The sequence below is a fragment of the Mastomys coucha genome, unplaced genomic scaffold (genome assembly GCF_008632895.1).
Source record: "Mastomys coucha isolate ucsf_1 unplaced genomic scaffold, UCSF_Mcou_1 pScaffold5, whole genome shotgun sequence".
NCBI lineage: Eukaryota > Metazoa > Chordata > Mammalia > Rodentia > Muridae > Mastomys > Mastomys coucha.
Genome location: NW_022196911.1, coordinates 90,445,395 through 90,464,830, shown reverse-complemented (window position 1 = coordinate 90,464,830; position 19,436 = coordinate 90,445,395). Strand labels below are relative to the sequence as shown.

Sequence of the window (19,436 nt, the reverse complement as noted above, 5' to 3'; positions counted from 1 at the left end):
GGTTGTGAGCCACCATGTGGTTGCTGGGAATTGAACTCTGGACCTCTGGAAGAGCAGTCAGTGCTTTTAACTGCTGATCCATCTCTCCAGGCCGGCTCCTGATTATCTACTTATTATCTTTCATTGATTTTTAAATATTATTTAATGGGTTGTAAAGAAGGCATGGCACACATGTGGACATAAGAGGACCACCTTCTGGAGTCCATTCTCTCTTCTTGTTTCTTCTTTTCTTTCTTTTTAAGATTTGTTTATTTATTTTATGTATATGAGTGCTCTATCTGCATGTCCATCTGCAGGCCAGAAAAGGTCGTCAGATCCCATTACAGATGGTTGTGAGCCACCATGTGGGTTGCTGGGAATTGAACTCAGGATCTCTGGAAAGGCAGACAGTGCTTTTTTGTTGTTGTTGTTGTTGTTGTTGTTGTTGTTTGTTTTTTCAAGACAGGGTTTCTGTTTGTAGTCCTGGCTGTCCTGGAACTCACTCTGTAGACCAGGCTGGCCTCGAACTCAGAAATCCACCTGCCTCTGCCTCCCAAGTGCTGGCTTTAAAGGCGTGTGCTACCACCGCCCGGCTCCAAGGCAACTCTTATAAGGATAATATTTAATTGAGGCTGGCTTGCAGGTTTAGAGGTTCAGTCCATTATCATCAAGGCAGGAACATGGCAGCATCCAGGCAGGCATGGTAATAGGAGAAGCTGAGAGTTCTACACCCTCATCCGAAAGCTGCTAGCAGAATACTGGCTTCCAGGAAGCTAGAATGAGGTCTTATAGCCCACACCCACAGTGACACACCTACTCCAAAAGGGCCACACCTTCTAATAGTGCCACTCCCTGGGCTGAGCATACACAGACCATCACATTCCACTTCCTGACCCCCATAGGCTTGTCCAAACGTATGAGTCTATGGGGACCATACCTAAACATAGCATAATGCAAAACACATTTAATCCAACTTCAAAAGTTCCCAGAGTCTATAGCAGTCTCAACAATGTTAAAAGTCCAAAGTTCAAAGTCTCTTCTGAGATTCATCCAATCACTTAACTGTAATCCCCACGGCAAGACAGGAAACCAGCTGGGCAAACTCCAAACTCTGCATCTCCACAACTGACGTCAAAGTCTTCAGATCTCCAACTCCTTTTCATCTTTGTTGACTGCAACAAACTTCTTTCTCCTGGGCTGGTTCCACTCCCTGTTAGCCACTTTCCTCAGCAGATAGCCTATGGCTCTGGCACCTAGAACATCTTGGGGTCTCCAAGGCAACTCCAATGTTACAGCTTCTTGTCCAATGTCTGAGATCTACACATGATCTTCTGGGCTCCTCCAAAGGCTGCCATCACTTCTCCAACTCTGTCCTCTGTAGCTCAGGTTGATCCACTCCACTGCTGCTGCTGTTCTTGGTGATCATCCCATGGTACTGGCATCTCCCAGTACCCAGGGGTCTTCTGCTGCAACTAGGCTTCACCAATAGGCTCTCCTCATGGTTCCAAGCCTCAACTCCTTTGCATGACCCCTTCAGTTCTGGGCCACCAAGTGCAACTGAGTCGGCACCTTCACCTTCTATGGCCTCTCCCAGTGCCAAGCCTCAGCTGTTCATGACCCCTTTATGCCTTCAAAACCAGTACTACCTGGGTGACTCTTACACATTACCAAGTACAGCTGCAGCACGAGGTACAACCTTGGCTGTCTCTGGAACACAGCTTCTTTGTGCTCTCAGAAAACACTTCTCAGATTTCATCTCAGTGATTCTGGCCTCTTCTTAATCACCATTCATTTCTTAGCCCCAGCTAATCAGCATCAATCGTCCCAGTAGTCCCTTCTATTTTTCACTCTAAAGCCAGACCCACATGGCTGAAGCTGCTGAGTTCTGCTGCTTGCAGGAACTGGAACATGGCCCCCTTGTTCTATTACATTATCACTAGCTTTCTTTTTTCCAGCTCCTTCATTGCCCAAACTCTGCTCTGTAGATTGACGTTGAACTCAGAGATCTGCATGGCTCCATCTCCTGTGATGCCTGGATTAAAGCTTTTCTTCACCTAGAACATGCTTTGACCCAGGCTGGTGCAGAGATCTGTTTGGTTTTGTCTTCTGGGATTAAAGGTATGTACCACCATGCCTGGATCTAAATTTAGCTGGATCGGATCTTGCCCCTAATTCCCTTAATATGTGACTCCTAGAACATAGGATTCAGCTCCATTGCACTTCCTGGTGCCCCTTTAATACTTGAACCATATATTTTATATTTTTCTTTTCTAAGCTTGTTCAAAACGCTCTTCATGAGACTTAACCAGAGAACAAAGTCTCTGCTATCCTTTTTTGAGACTTCCCATGTCAATGTAATTAAGATAACTCTCTTTACCTTAGACTCAGGCAGACTCTTCAGTCAAGGGCAAAAAGCAGTCACATTCTTCACCAAAATACCACAGAAACAGTCTCTAGGCCATATATTGAAATTCTTCTCCACTGAACCCCCTCAGGCCAGGTCTGCGCAGCTCAAATCACTCTCGGCAACAAAGTCTCCCCTATTCCTACTAGGATGGCCCATTAAGCCCCACTTAAAGCATTCTAATGCTTTCTAAATCCAAAGTCCCCCAATCCACCCTCTTCCAGATAAAAGCATGGTCAGGCCTATCACAGCAATACCTCAGTTCCTGGTACCAACTTCTGTCTTAGTTAGGTACCAACTTACTGCTGTGAACAGATACCATGACCAAGGCAACTCTAAAAGGACAACATTTAATTGAGGCTGGTTTACAGGTTCAGAGGTTCAGTCCTTTATCATCAAGGCAGGAACATGACAACATCCAGGTAGGCACGGTGCAGGAGGAACTGAGAGTTCTACACCCTCATCTGAAGGCTGCTAGCAGAATACTGGCTCCCAGGGATCTAGGGTGAGGTCTTATAGCCCACACCCACAGAGACACACCTACTCCAACAGGGCCACCCCTTCTAATAGTGTCACTCCCTGGGCCAAGCATATACCAGTCATCACACTTACTGTCTATTCCTCTGTGGTTTGCACCCCTTTCTACTTTAAAAGATGCATGAAAGGAGACCAGTAAGAGGGATCAGTGGGTCAAAGACACTTATCATCAAGCTCGATGCTCTGAGTTTGGTCTTTTGGACCCTTAAAGTAGAGGCAAGGAACTGAATCCCTTGGTTTGTCCTCTGATCTTCGAATAAACACTGTAGTATGAGTGCCCATCCACATGCACACACATGCACACACAAACAGATGAGAAGAAAAAAAAAACAAAAAAACCCCAACAAGTAGCGGTAATAGCAAGATGGTAGCTAAGGGATTTTGACCTGCCGTTTCTCAAGCCAGTTTTCTTCTCCCGACACTGTCTGTTTCCTGAGCCATTAGATCATTGGCAGGCCACTGTGACTCTCTTAGAGCCAGCTGTCTGAGGTAGGTTTAATTCGCACTGGTCATCAACTTGCTTGGCCTCCATGGACGGCATTCCATCGTGTTACACGAAGCATGTGTATTACAGAAAGGAAGAGATGGAGGCCAGGAGGTCCTGAGGCTGGTTCGCTAGGCTGGGGAGAGCTGCCTGGCGTGGATGGAGTCTCATCAGTTCATGCCCCACTCTAACTGCGGCTGAACGACGGGGGAAAAACAGCGCTCCCTAAGTTGTGTGCTGGAGGGCCACATACTGCTCGGCTAACACACTGAAAGACAACCCTGTTTCTAGAGGGGACCAGAACAGAGAGGGCTGTTGTGACTGGTTCCTCCCGGGTGTTGTACTCCGGAATCCACGCTTTCTTGAGGACGACTGCTGTGTGACGACTTGTGACTCCAAAGCCCATGATCTGTCCATTCTGGGGCCCAGTCCCTCCAAGCCTCTCACACGTGTCCTACCTCTCCTGCACGCACCATCGCTGCCACCTCTTTCAGCCGATGCCAAGGGCTGGCCTGACTCAGAGGCCACAGCCCACTCTCCCTGCCAAGCCAATTCCTGGTGGAATTCTTTTCTTTTTCTCTTTCCCCTCCCTCCCTTCCTTTTGAAAAAACTATTTATTTATTTCCTGTGTTTTGCCTGCATATGTCTCTGCACCACGTGCATGCTGGAGAAGGTCTGGAGCTTCAGACTTACAGATGGTTGTTAGCCACAGTGTGTGTGGGTGCTGGGTCCTCCGCAAGAGCAGTCAGTGCTCTTAACTGCTGAGCCAGCTTTCCAGCTCTGCTTCTTCTTCTTCTTCTTCTTCTTCTTCTTCTTCTTCTTCTTCTTCTTCTTCTTCTTCTTCTTCTTCTTCTTCTTCTTCTTTTTGAGACAGGGTTTCTCTGTGTAGCCCTGGCTGTCCTGGAACTCATTCTGTAGACTAGGCTGGCCTCGAACTCAGAAATCCGCCTGCCTCTGCCTCCCAAGTGCTGGGATTAAAGGCATGCGCCACCACCGCCCGGCTCCTTCTAAACATTGTCTCATGTAGTCAGGCCTGAATTATAGGACTGTTCTGTCACACATGGCTTTTTTTTTTCTTTTTTTAAACAAAGTTTTATTTATATTTAAATTTTATTTATTTTTAAATGTATGTGTTGGTCTGTCTGTATAGTATGCCTGCATGCCAAAAGAGGGCATTAGATCACTTTATAGATGGTTGTGAGCCACCATGTGGTTGCTGGGAATTGAACTTGGGACCTTTGGAAGAGCAGTCAATGCTCTTAACTGCTGAGCCATTTCACTAGCCTCATTTTTTTGTTGTTGTTGTTTGTTTAAAGGTAGTTGGTTATTTTGCCTACATGCATGTATACAGCATTTATACCACAATTATTTATTTTATTATTGTGTCTGTGTGTATTATGTGCACACATGAGCTTGCTAGAAAGCACCCACAGAGGCAAAAGGACCACTATGTGGAGCAAAGTTCTCTCCCACTACATATTTGGCCAGGGGCCATTCTGCTTTGTAGGGCAACTGTTCGTTCCTAGCTGAGCCATCATGTCTTCTCTCTCTCTCTCTTTTTTTTTTTTTTTTTTTTTTTTTTTGAGACAGGCTCTCACACTGAAACCCAGGGTGGCTTGAAACTCCCACAATCCTCCTGTCTAGTTTCTGGAGTTTTAGTATTACAGGTGTGAGCCACAGCCCTTTGCTTCCAACGATTTACCGCTCCTCTAATACCAAGTCCATGAGCTTCCTTCCCGCTGACTGGCATGCTTCTGTAGGCCCAACACCTCACAGCCAGTGGCTAGTACCAAGTTAACTCTTGACTTGGTTAGTGTCGCCCCTGCCAGTTAGATTGTGATCTGATTTTAGTAAGTACCTGTGTCAGATTGGCTTTCAGATCAGAACCATGTACACAACAATATAAACAACTAACTGGACAAAAACTAAGAATTCTTGCATAGGTCAAAGAAAGTCGCTCTGGCACAGGTAGCCAAGAGGCTGGCCGGCCATCCCACGTCCTTGGAAAAGGTCAGACAGGCTGTGTCCTTGTGAACGAACAGGCTGTGAGTGCAACAGTGTCCAGCAGGTGGCGCCGCAGACCCGAGACTTTGGGCTCTCTAGCCACTCCGGGAGAGGCAATACGAGGTCACGCAGCCCCTTTGACTTCCGCCGGGGCGGCCCACGCGGCTCAGCCGGGGACACATCCTTGCCGGGCGCGCTGTCGAGGTCTCGCATCCCTACTTTCTGCCGCCTTGCGCGCCATGGTCCCCTCCCGGGTCCGGACCGGTAGATGGGTGGCAGCGGCCAGGGCGGCCCAGAGGCGCCCCCGTGTGGACAGCTTGGGACAGCCTCCGAGTCCTAAATGCACGAGCACGCGCGCGGCGCTTTACGTGCACGTGAGTGGGCAGGGGAGCGCAGGAGGAGACGGTGGCCGTGGCTGTTCCGTTAATAGTCCACCCGCACTGTATCCGTGCCTAACATCACATCTGGCACAACATCTGTCCACGTCATATGCCACTGGAATAAGTGTTGGGCCAAAGAACTCAAGTCTGGTGCTCGCTAGCTGGGTGACCCTTTGGCACCTGTTTTGTCTCACTAAAGTGGGCATAGTAATCTCATCCCCATCTGCCCACGGGGCGCAGAGTGGCTTAGTTGTCGCAACCTGCGCTGACCAACTTCAGAATGGGAAGGGGGATGTGTGAGATGAATCCTGGAAGTGGCCTGGGCAGCCCACAGCCCCGCCTTAGCTCACACAAGCATTCCCTGTCCCCAGTGGCCTTATTGCGAGAAGCGCTGCAGCTACTGCAACTTCAATAAGTACATCCCCCGCGGCGTGGAGGAGGGGGCCATGCGCAATTGCTTGGTGACTGAGGCAAAGACGTTGTTGCGGCTCAGCGGGGTGCAGAGGTCGGTACTGGGGACAGTAGACAAGGTCTTGGGGGGGGGAGAACACTACAGGAGGATGTCCCCGGGTTTTATGTCTCCATCCTCTTCCTCTAGGGTGGAGTCTGTGTTCTTTGGTGGGGGAACCCCGAGTCTGGCCAGTCCCCACACTGTGGCTGCTGTCCTGGAGGCCGTGGCACAGGAAGTCTACCTGCCTGCAGATTCGGAAGTCACCTTGGAGGCCAACCCCACTTCAGCCCCAGGTCCCAGGCTGGCAGCTTTTGGGGCAGCAGGAGTGAACAGGTTGTCCATTGGTTTACAGGTGACCTATCTCCCAGTGCTCCCAGACCTTAGAGTGGTGTTCAGTCACTGGGAAAACATTTCTGGGTACCAGGGTCCAGTACACAGTAGACTGTGTAGTAACACTTTCCTTTCTCTCTTTCTCTGTTTCTCTCCTTTCCTTCCTTCCTTCCTTCCTTCCTTCCTTCCTTCCTTCCTTCCTTCCTTCCTCTCTTTCTCCCTTTCTTTCTTTTTGTTTGGTTTTCGAGACAGAGTTTCTCTGTATAGCCCTGGCTGTCCTGGAACTCACTCTGTAGACCAGGCTGGCCTCAAACTCAGAAATCTGCCTGCCTCTGCCTCCCAAGTGCTAGGATTAAAGGCATGCGCCACCACTGCCCAGCAGTAATACTTTTCTTACTGTTTGTCTCTTAATATATTGGCCCATACACTTCCTGAGTCAGGCCTTGGCAGTTATTATTATTATTATTATTATTATTATTATTATTATTATTATTATTGCCTCTGTTATTTTGAGACAGAGTACCCTATAGCTCAGGCTAGCCTCAAATTTTATATGTAGCCAAGGATGATTTTGAGCTCCTGATTCTTCTTTCTCCATTTTAATATAAGGATTACAGGCATGTACCACCATGCCCAGCTTATACGGCAATAAAGATCAAACCCCAAGGCATGTAGGCAAGCATTCTACAAAGAGCTATATCTACTAGCTATTATTATTATTATTATTATTATTATTATTATTATTACTATTATGACTTTGAGACGGGAACTCACACTATCGCCCACCTCAGACTCACAGCAGCCTTCCAGCCTCAGCCTTCCTGCCTCAGCCTTCCTGCCTCAGCCTTCCAGCTCCCGGAATTGCAGGCTACAAGGCCCCGCTGGTTTAACCCTTTATAGTCTAGGCATTTAATCTAGTACCTGCCCCGTGGAAGGTGCTTCACAGGTGTGGATGGGGGACGGCACAGTGGTTAGAGCACTTACCAGGCAAGTGTGAACCTCTGCTTTGATCCTCACCACCTACACTGGCTGGGGATGGCAGCCTGCCTGTGATCCCAGCACTTGGAGGCGCAGAGGAGGAATCCTCCCTTCACCTGCTTAACGCTAACCAGACTTAACCAAATCAACTGTGGTTTTGACTCAGTGAGTAAGGTCGCAAAAAATTAAGGAAGATGGGCTGGAGACATGGCTCAGAGGTAAGAGTGTTGGTTACCCTTCCAGGGGACCTGGGTTCAATTCCCAGCAACCACATGCTGATTCATAACCATCTGTAATGAGATCTGGTACAGGCATGTATGCAGGCAGAACACTGTATCTATAATAAATAAATAAATCTATAAAAAAATTAAAGAAGACCCCAATATCAACGGTGAGCTTACACACACACATACACACACACACATACACATACAAATACACACACACATACACATACAAATACACACACACATACACACACACAAATACACACATACAAACACATACACAAATACACACACACACAAATACACACATACACAAATATACACATACACAAATACACACACAGACACAAATACACATACACCCACCCTCACACATGTGTGGACACATATACACCCAGGCACACTTCACAGATACAGACATGAAAGAAAGGAAGGAAATAAACAGGGTGTGGCTTGTTCTGTGATTGGAGACATGGGGCAGGCTGGCAGCCAAACCATGGCATGGTGATGCTTCCTCTAGAGGAAACTCCGAAGGCTTAGAGTACTGAGGAGAGCCCAGCCTGATGAAATCCTGGAAGCCTTCCTGGAGGAAATGATGTGTGTGTGAGACAGCAGGTGTTTACCAGATAGGAGGGTGTGGGAGGAAAGGGCACAGGATGTGGAAGAACTTTGCATGTCTGGGGGGAAGCTGTGTCATTCCTGTGATCGGAGAGGCTGGAGACAGGCTGCCAAACAGGACTGAAAGCCTTCAGCTTCTGTGGAAGTTTGGGGTTCTCCCAGCGGAGAGCCTCAGGAGGTGTGTTTGTGAGTCAGGAGACATCTCTCTAGGTTGACCTCTATTGACTTCTGGTGTTTGCATATCCAGGATTGCCATCCCTACCACCCCCACTTACCACCGGGTGTTTCTGGTGGAGTGCTCTGCCTAGGGCGGGGTGTAGCATGTCTGGATGCTCTTGCTCAAAATGCTTCCTTTTTTTTTTTTTTAATCCCCCCACCACCACCCTATTTGGTTTTTTGAGGCAGGGTTTCCCTGTGTAGCCCTGGCTGTACAGGAACTCACTCTGTAGACCAGGCTGGCCTCGACCTCAGAGATCTGTCTGCTTCTAGCTCCCTAGTACTGGGATTAAAGGCCTCATGGGCCACTCCACCCAGCTTCTCTCTCTCTTTTATGACAAGGTCTTACTGTCCACTCTGGCCTGAAACTTGTTATATAGCTTCAGGGAGCTTTGAACTCCTGATCCTCCTGTCTCCACCTACTCAGGTAATAGGCATTGCAGATGTGCACTCCCACACCTGGCTCCCCTTATGAGGAAACATCAGGTAAAACTAAATTAAGAGACCTTTGGTTCTGAATGTGGTAGGCACACAACTGTCATCTTACTACTCAGCAGGCTGAGGCAGGACGGTTGCCATGAATTCAAAACCAGCTTGAGCTCTTGACTGACACTCTGTCTCAGAAGGAGGCAGGTAAGCCAGCCCTTTCGGAAGCTGGTGATTATGCTTGGTCGTGCGGAGATAGGGAGGGACCTTTACTGAGCTTTTACACTTAAGCTAATTGAAAATGTAAAAAGTTAATTTAAAAAGAAGGGCCGTAGAGATGGCTTAGTGGATAAAGAGACTTGCTACCAGCCTGATGAGTTCTGTTCCCTGTCAGAACTTACATGGCAGAAGGAAAGAACCAACTTCTCTAACTTAACCTTTGACCTCTATATAATCACTGTTGTTCACCCTCCATAATTAGTATAAATATATTATAAACATAATAAATAAAAATGTTTGCTTTTATAATAGATATATTTTCTAATACATATAATAAATATAACAATGTAATATAATAACTATAAAACTAATTTAAATAATACAAAAGTAGTAATGTAATAAATATAATATAATAAATATTACAATATTGGGGGAAACTTGTTAGATTTAGAATCACCCACTTCTAAATTCTTGGTCTGACATTGCAGTTACTTACAATCTCTCAACCTCAGCTTTCTCATCTGTCAAATAGAACTGATGGCTGAGCATTGTGACACACGTCTCTCTTCCCAGCACTCAGCAGGCAACGGCAGGATACCCCACAAGTTTGAGGCCAACCTGGGCTACTTAGTGAGGTCCCATCTAATCAGCACTATAGGAACCCTTCTCTTTAAAAGGCCTCAGTCTCAAAAGGAAAGAAAACAAAAGAGAGTTTGAAGGGTTAAATGCACCTTGCGGAGTAGCTCTCTGGGTCTGCCTTGACTCACTCCCATCTGCCTGTTGTGTGTCCCACAAATCAGTGCCCTAAATAAGGCCGAGTGTTGCTGCCTCCCTCTGGGAGAGCATTCACACCAGACCCTCTCTCTGCAGTCCCTGGATGACACGGAGCTGCAGCTGCTGGGCCGGACTCACTCAGCCAGCGATGCTTTACGGACTCTGGCGGAGGCCAGGCTCCTTTTCCCTGGCAGAGTGTCAGTGGATTTGATGCTGGGGTTACCGGCACAGAAGGTGGAGCCATGGCTTCAACAGCTTCAGAAACTGCTATACCACTGTGATGACCACCTCTCCCTCTACCAGCTGACCCTGGAACGGGGCACCTCACTCTTTGCCCAGGTGCAGCAGGGTACCCTCCCGGCCCCTGACCCGGACCTGGCTGCTGAGATGTATCAGGAGGGCAGGACAGTCCTTCGAGACGCTGGCTTTCGCCAGTATGAGGTCTCTAACTTTGCACGGAACGTGAGTGCAGGCTGATGACGGGCGGGGGTGGGGCTGAGGATGGGGGTAGAGTGGGCGGTGGAGTGAGGTGGGGATTGCTGTGGGGTGGGGAGTGAGAATGGTGGTGTTGTACAGAATTGGAGGGTTGAGATATGACCCAGGGACTGAGGCCTTTTAAAGAGAAGGGTTCCTGTTGGGTCTCCGAGACCTGAGGTGGTGGGACCTAAATAGAAGCCAACATCACCTACTTCTGTGCTGACGATTCCCACTTTCCCCACAGGGGGCGCTCAGTGCTCACAACTGGACGTACTGGCAGTGCGGTCAGTACCTTGGCATTGGGCCTGGTGAGTCGATCGTGAACAACCGAAAGCATGATTCAGGAGAGGAACGTTCTGGTTGTGTGAACTTGGACTGCTCATTTAGCCACTCAGAGCCTGCATTTCCTCATGCAGACTACACAAGACCTCTCTATAGAACTGTGGAATGTGAATTTTCAAGCCTTTGTAGCCTGGTGCTGTGGTTCTTTCTGAGTCTGGCATAGATGAGAAGCCCCTGGGGGATTGTTATAACCCAGAATGCTGGACCCTACCTCCAGGACTTCTTACGGGCAGGGCTGGAGCAGGGCCTGAGGATTTTTTACATTTATACTAGTTGCTTCGGGGACCACCCTTGGAAAACTCCCTGATTTCAATCTGATAATTCACCACGTTAGCTTCTATTAATGTGTGTGTGGTGGTTGTTCATTGCTATCCTTAGGAGCCCATGGACGATTTGTGTCCCAGGGAGCTGGAGGCCATGCCCGGGAAGCACGGATCCAGACACTGGAGCCAGACAATTGGATGAAAGAGGTGATGCTCTTTGGTCATGGCACCCGGAAGTGCGTTCCCCTGGGCAAGCTGGAGCTGTGAGTACCTGGGTACACAGGGCTCTTCCTTAGGGTCTCCTGCACCCCGAAAGCTACTCCATGGTTTTACATCTTTTTTTTTTTTATTACCTGCTTTGCCCCTCCCACTTTGTCCCATACCACGTCAGTTCTAAGCACACTATTACATGCCAGCAATGCGTTTAAAGAATGTGAGTTCTCATCTCTAAGGTCCCATGGTGATTTTTCTTTCAGGCTGGAGGAGGTTTTGGCTATGGGGCTGCGCACGGATGTTGGGCTCACTCACGAGGTAAGGCACTGGGGGGATCTCAGATACCATCAGCTCCTCCTAGGAGTTAGCAAATCAATTACTTCCCAGACTCTACCCCCTCCATCCTCTAGGTGGGCAACTAGAAGTTGGACCTGGCCAACTGAAGTCTGGTGACAGAGGCAGTGGGTAGTGTTGTATGACCGTTAAAGATTGGACCTAGAGCTTCATGATGCTCTGTGCTGAGCAGATGCTCTACCACTGAGCTTTTATTCACCATGAAATCCAGATGTAGTGTGTGTGTGTGTGTGTGTGTGTGTGTGTGTGTGACCACTTTCTGTAGCCAGCCATGTGACCCTCAGCCAGCTCGTTGCCCTGACTCTTCTGTCTCCTAGCACTGGCAGCAGTTTGAGCCCCAGCTGACCCTGTGGGACGTGTTTGGAGCAAGCAGGGAGGTGGCGGATCTGCTAGCACAGGGTCTGTTGCTGCTGGACGATAGGTATGTTGAGAATATTGTGCAGAAATGGCTTCACAGTCCCTGGGAGCTCTTGACTACAGATTGGGGCATGGGAGGGCTGCCATAATCGGTGTGCCACAACTAAATGTGTCCCTGCTCTTCAGCGTCATAGAAGCAAGGAAGACCAGTAGAGAAGGGTGTGTGGGCTGCCAGGGCTGGGCAGGGATGGGTCTTAGAGGTAAAGTTAGAGTCACATCCAGACTTCTCGGTTTTCCAGGGGTCTCCGGTGTTCCTGGGAGGGTCTAGCTGTGCTGGACTCCCTGTTATTGACCCTCCTACCTCAACTCCAAGAGGCCTGGCAGCACAGGCCTCCCTCACCCGTGTCAGGAGGATGACCAGACATTCCTGTATCATGGGGCAGCACCAGTTGGACTTGGAGCCTGGGCCAGCATGGTGGGCATCTACCTGTAGGTGCCATCTCTGCTCGGAGGTGTTATTTCTTGCCTCTGACACCCCCATGGGAATGGATGTGGGATGGGATGGAAGGCTATCTCTGTTCCAGGGACTGGTATCCCACAGAGCATCTCAGGAGTCACAGGTCAGCATGTATTCCATGATTAGGATGTACTCACCCCACACTGCCTTTTTTTTTTTTTGGTTTTTCGAGACAGGGTTTCTCTGTGTAGCCCTGGCTGTCCTGGAACTCACTCTGTAGACCAGGCTGGCCTCAAACTCAGAAATCCGCCTGCCTCTGTTTCCCAAGTACTGGGATTAAAGGCATGTGCCACCACTCTCCAGCTCAGGTTCAAAGTTTCAAAAATTATTTTAATTTTTATTATTTATTTGTTTTTTTTTTTTAAGATAGGGTTTCTCTGTGTGGCCTTGGCTGTCCTGGAACTCACTCTGTAGACCAGACTGGTCTAGAACTCACAGAGATCTGCCTGCCTTTGCCTTCCAAATGCAGGGATTAAAAGCTTATACCAACACTGCCCAACTTTTAATTTTTTTAAAATGTATTTGTGTGTGTGTGTGTGTGTGTGTGTGCGTGTGTGCATGTGTGTGTGTGTGTGTGTGTGTGTGTGTGTGTGTGTGTGTGCCCATGGAAACAAAAGGAGATTGTTAGATCCTCTGGAGACAGAGTTACAGAGACGTGAGCCATCTTTCCTGAGCTCCACACTCTGGTCCTCTGGAAGAGCAGGAACACTCTCCCCTGCTAAGCTATTTCTCCAGCTCCTATTTTTAATTTAAAAAATTGTTTTTTTTTTCCGAGATAGTGCCATATGTATTTGAGACTGCAAACTCACTGTGTAGCTGAAGATAATGTTTAGCTTATGATCCCCCGGCCTATACCTCCCAAGTGCTGAGATCACAGGCATGCACCACCACACCCATTTTTCTGTGGTTCTGGACTTCATGCTCTGAGGCAGGTTCAATAATTTTTTTTTAATTTAAATGTATCTATTTTACTATGTAAGTTTAAGTTTTTTGTGTGCATGCTTGGATGTGCACACCATGTGTGTGCCTGTTGGGTCTCCAGGAACTGGGATTGTGGATGGCTGTAAGCCACAATGTGGGTGCTGGGTATTGAACGTGGGTCCTCTGCCGGCTCAAACAAGTGCCCTTAACTGCTGAGCCATCTCCAGCCCCAAGGATTCAGTACTGCCCAGCTGCTTCGTCTTTTCTTTGAAATTAAGGAGCTCATCATCTGTGGCATGATTCTGTGAGACCAAATGTCCCATCACCTCATAATGATTTGACCAGTGAGGTTAGCACTTACTAGTGATTCTTTGCCAAATCATCTCTTAAATTTACATACATATTTTTAAAGAGTTACTTATATATACAGTTGCTCTATCTTCGAGGGCATCAGATCTCACTATAGATACTTATGAGCTACTATCATGTGGGTGTTGGGAATTGAACTCTGGACCTCTGGAAGAGCATACAGCACTCTTTTTTTCTTTTTTTCTTTTTTCTTTTTCTTTTTTTTTTTTTGGTTTTTCAAGACAGGGTTTCTCTATACAGTCCTGGCTGCCCTAGAACTCACTCTGTAGACCAGGCTGGCCTCAAACTCAGAAATCCACCTGCCTCTGCCTCCCAAGTGCTGGGATTAAAGGTGTGCGCCACCACTGCCCGGCTAACATATAGTACTAACAGCTAAACCATCTCTCCAGCCTCAAACTTCTGTATGTATTTTATGCATATGAGTATTTTATTTGTATGTATGCCTACATGACAGAATCAGGCATCAGAATCAGAATCAGACAGAGAGGGTATCAGATTATAGATGATTGTGAGCCACCATGTATGTGTTTGCTAGGAATTGAACTCAGGACGTCTGGTAGAGCAGCCAGTGCTCTTAACCCCTGAGCCATCTCTCCAGCCCAGCCAAATCATTTCCTAAGTTGAGGATTGCAAAGTATTGGTTTCTGATTCTATTATTCCTTCCTGGATATGGGGTGGGGGCGGGGGACGGGGGCTGCCATAATGGCTATGTCTCAACTAGATGTGTCCCAGCTCTTTGGAGTGACGTATTTCTTCCTGATAATGCAAGACCTTCCTTCTCCTCCCCTGCCGCCTACAGGGGAATCAGAGACAGTCTGGTGATGTGAAACTTCCCCCTTCCACTGAGACCTATAGGAAGGGACCCCCCTTCCCCACTCTACCTTGGGGAACTTGAATCCTCTTCAGAACCCCAGCCATGTTGTCTATGTGTCTATGACACTGGAGCCCGAACGCTCATGCTGCCGCATGCTATGCTGCTGAATGCTTATGTGTCTGTGGCACTGATATTTTCTTTGAATGAATCTCTTACCCCAAAAGACAAACCTGCATATCTCCTCCTTGAGCCACTTCCAGCTCTTCATTCTTGACTTGGAAATTGTATGCCATGCATGTGTGTGTGTGTGTGTGTGTGTGTTTTGTTTCATTGTGCTAGGGCTAGAACTAGTGCATGATGAAAGGCAGGGATTCCCACCCCCCCACACACACACACTGCTTAGGAGTAAGCACGTATATTTCGCATGTGCCGGTGGGTGTGAATGCTAGTCCTTTTTTGACCCTGAGGTAACGTGGTAACTGTTACTTTATTCATGAACTAGTCACCTAGCACCAGTGGTCTGCCAGGCTGCACTGGGCATGGACAGAGGAATAAGAACTGTCTGTGCTCTTAGGGAGCTTGATTCCATGTTGACAGATGTTCAGAGAGATAAAGCGTGTTGGTTAAGGTGTTACAGACAGCTATAGGAGCCCAAAGAGCACTGGGTTTTGGGGGACTGAAAGGAAGAGAAAAGGAGAAAGGTGTTTTTCTTACCAATTCTTGTTCCCCTAGAGCCCTGGCGAGCCTAGGCTTAGAGCAGCTGATGGGTGGCCGGTGCCACTCAAGGGTACCCCTGCCCCAGCCTTCCCTTGATCTTGATATTCAAGAAGCTAGCACAGGGCTAGGGGAGGGGCTCCATCAGATAAACCCTGGCCGCTCGGGTTTCTCCTAACTGCCAAGGCTTGTGCCACCTGAGATGTCTGGGCCCTCCCTGCTCAGGCACCTCAGGGAGCCTGTGTAGGAGCTGGATGAGAGCCAGGACCAGGTCAGGTTGGCCCCAGTCACCTTCCTTGACTCAGCCTGGTCCCACCCTTTCCAGATGAATCAGAACCTCCTGGAGGTGGAGCCCAGGAATCTAGCTATTGAATGCTTCCTCAAGGCTCCCAAACCAGGCCCAGTTTGGTAAGCCTTGAAGATTGTCTCCCCCCCCCCCCCATCTTCCATCCTGGGGTAGGGACAGGAGGCGTATGGCTACTTCCCAACATGGCAATATTGGAACGGGATCCTTCCATGGCTTGTTCATCAAATGGGTGATCTTCTATTTTGGGACATTGGTCGCTGTCTTCTCAGTACTGTTCTGTGTTTTTAGATAGGGTTGCATGTAACATGGCCTTGAGTTCTGTGTAGCTGAAGGTAACCTTAAACATCTGATTCTGCTGCCTCTACCTCCCACGTGCTAGGATTTACAGTCATGTCCTACTGTGCCTGGCCTCATCGTCCATATTTAAAATAACTCTAGGTTACATGGAATGCCTAATACGGAATAAATCTGTGTAAATAGGGCCATTGAGATGGCTCAGTGGGTATAGGCACTTGCCATCCAGCCTGTCGATCCTGGTTCGATGCCCAGGACCTCCAGGGTAGGAAAGAGCTGCCTCCTGAAAGTCGTTCTCTAACTTCCACATGAGTGCCATGGTGTGAACAAATGCCCCCAAATAAATAAATGGAACTTCTAAAAGAAGGAGTGGCTGGAGCAGTGGCCCATCAGTTAAGAGCGGTTACTACTTTAGCAGAGGACTTGGATTCTGCATGGAGCCACTCACCTCATGGCTTGCTCCCCAAGTTCCAGGGGATCTGACATCTTCAGGCCTCTGCAGAGGCCAGAGGGCATGCATCTGGCACACATACAAGCAAGTGAACATTCACACACATAAACTTTTTTAAAAAATAATTTTTAATAACAATACAATATATAGTATATAGTATGAAGTACATAGTATATAATATATAATACAATACTATATTGTTTAGTATATAATGACCAGGAAGAAAATATGTAGATATTCAATACAGAAGCAGTTTCTATCCCTGAAAATTCCCCATTGGGAACTTGTTAAATCTGCAGATAATGGACCCACAGATATACCATTCCAGAACCTCATCTCGAGCAGCTCCTAATGAAGGTCCATTTTATTCTGGCCCCACTCTGTGGCACCATCCATTCCCTGGGATGAAAGCACATTTTCCTTTGCTTGATTCAGCCAAGAAAGCCACAGAGTGGGATGCCTGAGTTTTATAGCTGCTCAGCGTTGGTTGCTACTCCTTGGAGTATGAGGTGGGGGAGAATCATAGAAAGCTGTGAAGGGCATGAGATGTGCCCAGCCCCAGCTGTAATAAGTGATGGGTGGACCACTGTCTGTGTGTGTCCTTCTGTCACAGGGACCTGCACTGTGCACTCAGACTGTTGTGGCAATCTGTTCTCAGAGTGGAGCCGACGGTGGGCAGAGGAGCAGCTCAGTGTGGGGGCTGAGCACATTATCATTGGCTGTGCAGCTGGTATATTTTCAGATAGTGAAGCACAATTGAGACTAAGTTGTCAGGTGTAGTGTGTAGTTCAAGCATTCAAAGATTAACCGTTTCTAGGCTGGGCGTGGTCGTGTGGTTCAATGGTAGAGTGCTTACCTAGCATGCACCATTCCTGGATCCCAAGTACTGAGAGAAAGATTTACCACTGTTAAGATGCTCTGGAGAGGATGAGGGTGTAGCTCAGGTATCAGAGGCTTGCCGAGCATACACTGGTGAGATCCCCAGCACTGAATGAGCCTGCCAGGTGGCCAATGTCTGGGGGAACTTCAGGAGCTCAAGGTCAGCTTCAGTGACATAGCATTTTGGAGGACAGCCTGGGCTACGTGGGACCAAAACTCCAAACTAAAATAGAACTGACTTTGTGACAACATTGAATCTTCCTAAACTCTGGGTGCCAGTCTCTCCATTGGTTGAACTCTCTGATTTCCTTAACCAGTGTTTATAGTGTGCCTTATCTTATAAATACAAACATACATAGTCAGTTGCCTAGAACCCAGCAGAAAACTCCCAGATCTTTAGATCTCCGGTCTTTTCTTTCTCATCCTACCTTCTTTTCCCTCAGGGGAATTTTAAAGCCCAACTTTTAAACCACTGTAGACAAGCAACATTGGAAACATTAGGCAGGATTGTAAATGGGGGAAGAAAAAAAGCATGGTAATGTCCACACTGTTTTTATCTGCTCACGTTTCCTTTCTGTGCGTGTCCAACATGAGCCATATTTTTGCTGAGTACCCAGGCGCTTGCAGGTCTAATTTTGTACTGTGTCTCTTTCCGTTCTCATTTTTCACGAGCAGTTCTCCCCTGAGCACCGCGGTCCTAATCTTTCTCTTCTTAATTGTTGAACAGTGTTTCAGTGAGTGGATTGTCTAATAATCATCGCCCTAATGTAAGTTGCTCACACAGTTACCCATGATGAATAATGCCGCGGAGTTTGTTTTTATGGCTGCCTTTGCTTCCTTCCTGTGGATTGTCTCCTCAGGTCGGTGCCCCAGAAGGAGATAGTGGAGTTAAAGGGCATAAGTGCTTTAATGATCCTTGGTATGAATTACTATATTATTTTCCAGAGGGTTTTCCTTTAAAAAAAAAAAAAAAACTCTGCTAAATAAAAATACACATCTCTTTTTCAACCACATTAAAAAAAAAATCATACTACAGAAATTTCCACAACATCCAGACAACGGTCGTTCCAGACAGCTCATGATGCATAGATATATATGTAGATGGAGAGATAAAAATATTTTTTTCACAAAAGGGATCACATCTCTATGCCAGTTTTGTAGCCTGCAGCCTGGTGTTTTTCTCTTCTCTTCTCTTCTCTTCTCTTCTCTTCTCTTCTCTTCTCTTCTCTTCTCTTCTCTTCTCTTCTCTTCTTTTCTGTTCCCTTCTTTCCTTTTCTGTTTTTTAAAATTCAACATGTTCTGGGAGTTTCTAATTGGTGCTTTCCCTAGGTGTGTCTGGGTGCTAGAATGGTGTAATGGGGTCATTGCTATAATCCTGAAGCTATACTGAGGATTTTTATCTGAGTTTAGTTTGTTGAAGTGCAACAAGACCCAGTGGGAGACAGTGCCTCTTTCACAGACAAAGTCACAGACTCAAAGAAATTGCCCAAGGTCACATGGCTAACTAGTACTGGGGACTGGTGCGCTAGCCAAATTCTTTGAATCCCAAAACAGATGCTAATACTAAGTAGCCCAAGAACATATTTTAAGAATGTTTTTGTTTGATTGTTTTTAATTAGCTTTCTTCATTGTCTTTTTTTTCTTTTTTTTAAGTGAAGTCCCTTTACCGTCTTGCTTCTGAGTGCCTACAGGGGAGCTAGGAGGGGAGGAGGAGGACCAGGGAGGGTGGTTTCCACAGCATCGGCTTACACACAGGACAAGCACCAAGTCATGGTTGAGCTTAGAATGACAGCGTAGGACAAGGAAGGACAGATGTTAGGGAGTCCGGTACCATTAAAAACTGCAGCCACCCCGAGCTGGGGGTCTTGGATCTGGGGGTCTTGGGGGGACATGTTCAGCTCCAAACCAAGAGGAATTAGAAGACAATTGGAAGATGGACTTCTCAGCAACTGGGATCAAAAGATCACCCCCAAATGCCCTGTAGGAGCCCTCTTCCCAGCTTCTCTGATTTGGTGGGAAGGGGACAGGTCTAGGGCTACCAATACTCCAGACAGGGACTGGAGGCAATTCACTTGTAATTTGTGCTTGAGCCTTGTGTGTTGTCGTTGCTGACTGCCACCACCATCATCTCCTCCTC

At 47.5% G+C, this 19,436-nt stretch overlaps 1 protein-coding gene across 4 annotated transcripts in view; it reads left to right on the top strand.

Annotated features, from left to right (window-relative positions):
• The first annotated feature begins 5,567 nt into the window (after positions 1–5,567).
• The window catches only part of Rsad1 (radical S-adenosyl methionine domain containing 1), a 19,524-nt gene continuing 5,655 nt past the window's right edge, over positions 5,568–19,436 (top strand). Inside the window, exons 1-9 of one of the 4 annotated variants that reach the window (XM_031353882.1) lie at positions 5,568–5,782; positions 6,160–6,293; positions 6,387–6,591; positions 10,367–10,489; positions 10,749–10,812; positions 11,225–11,372; positions 11,586–11,640; positions 11,994–12,097; positions 12,333–12,522. In XM_031353882.1, the coding sequence (XP_031209742.1) occupies positions 5,648–5,782; positions 6,160–6,293; positions 6,387–6,591; positions 10,367–10,489; positions 10,749–10,812; positions 11,225–11,372; positions 11,586–11,640; positions 11,994–12,097; positions 12,333–12,450 (1,086 nt within the window). In that variant the 5' untranslated portion in view covers positions 5,568–5,647 and the 3' untranslated portion in view covers positions 12,451–12,522. Of the gene's footprint in view, positions 5,783–6,159; positions 6,294–6,386; positions 6,592–10,123; positions 10,490–10,748; positions 10,813–11,224; positions 11,373–11,585; positions 11,641–11,993; positions 12,098–12,332; positions 12,523–19,436 lie in introns of all 4 variants that reach the window. The other 3 variants (XM_031353880.1, XM_031353879.1, XM_031353881.1) reach the window with 3 other exon arrangements.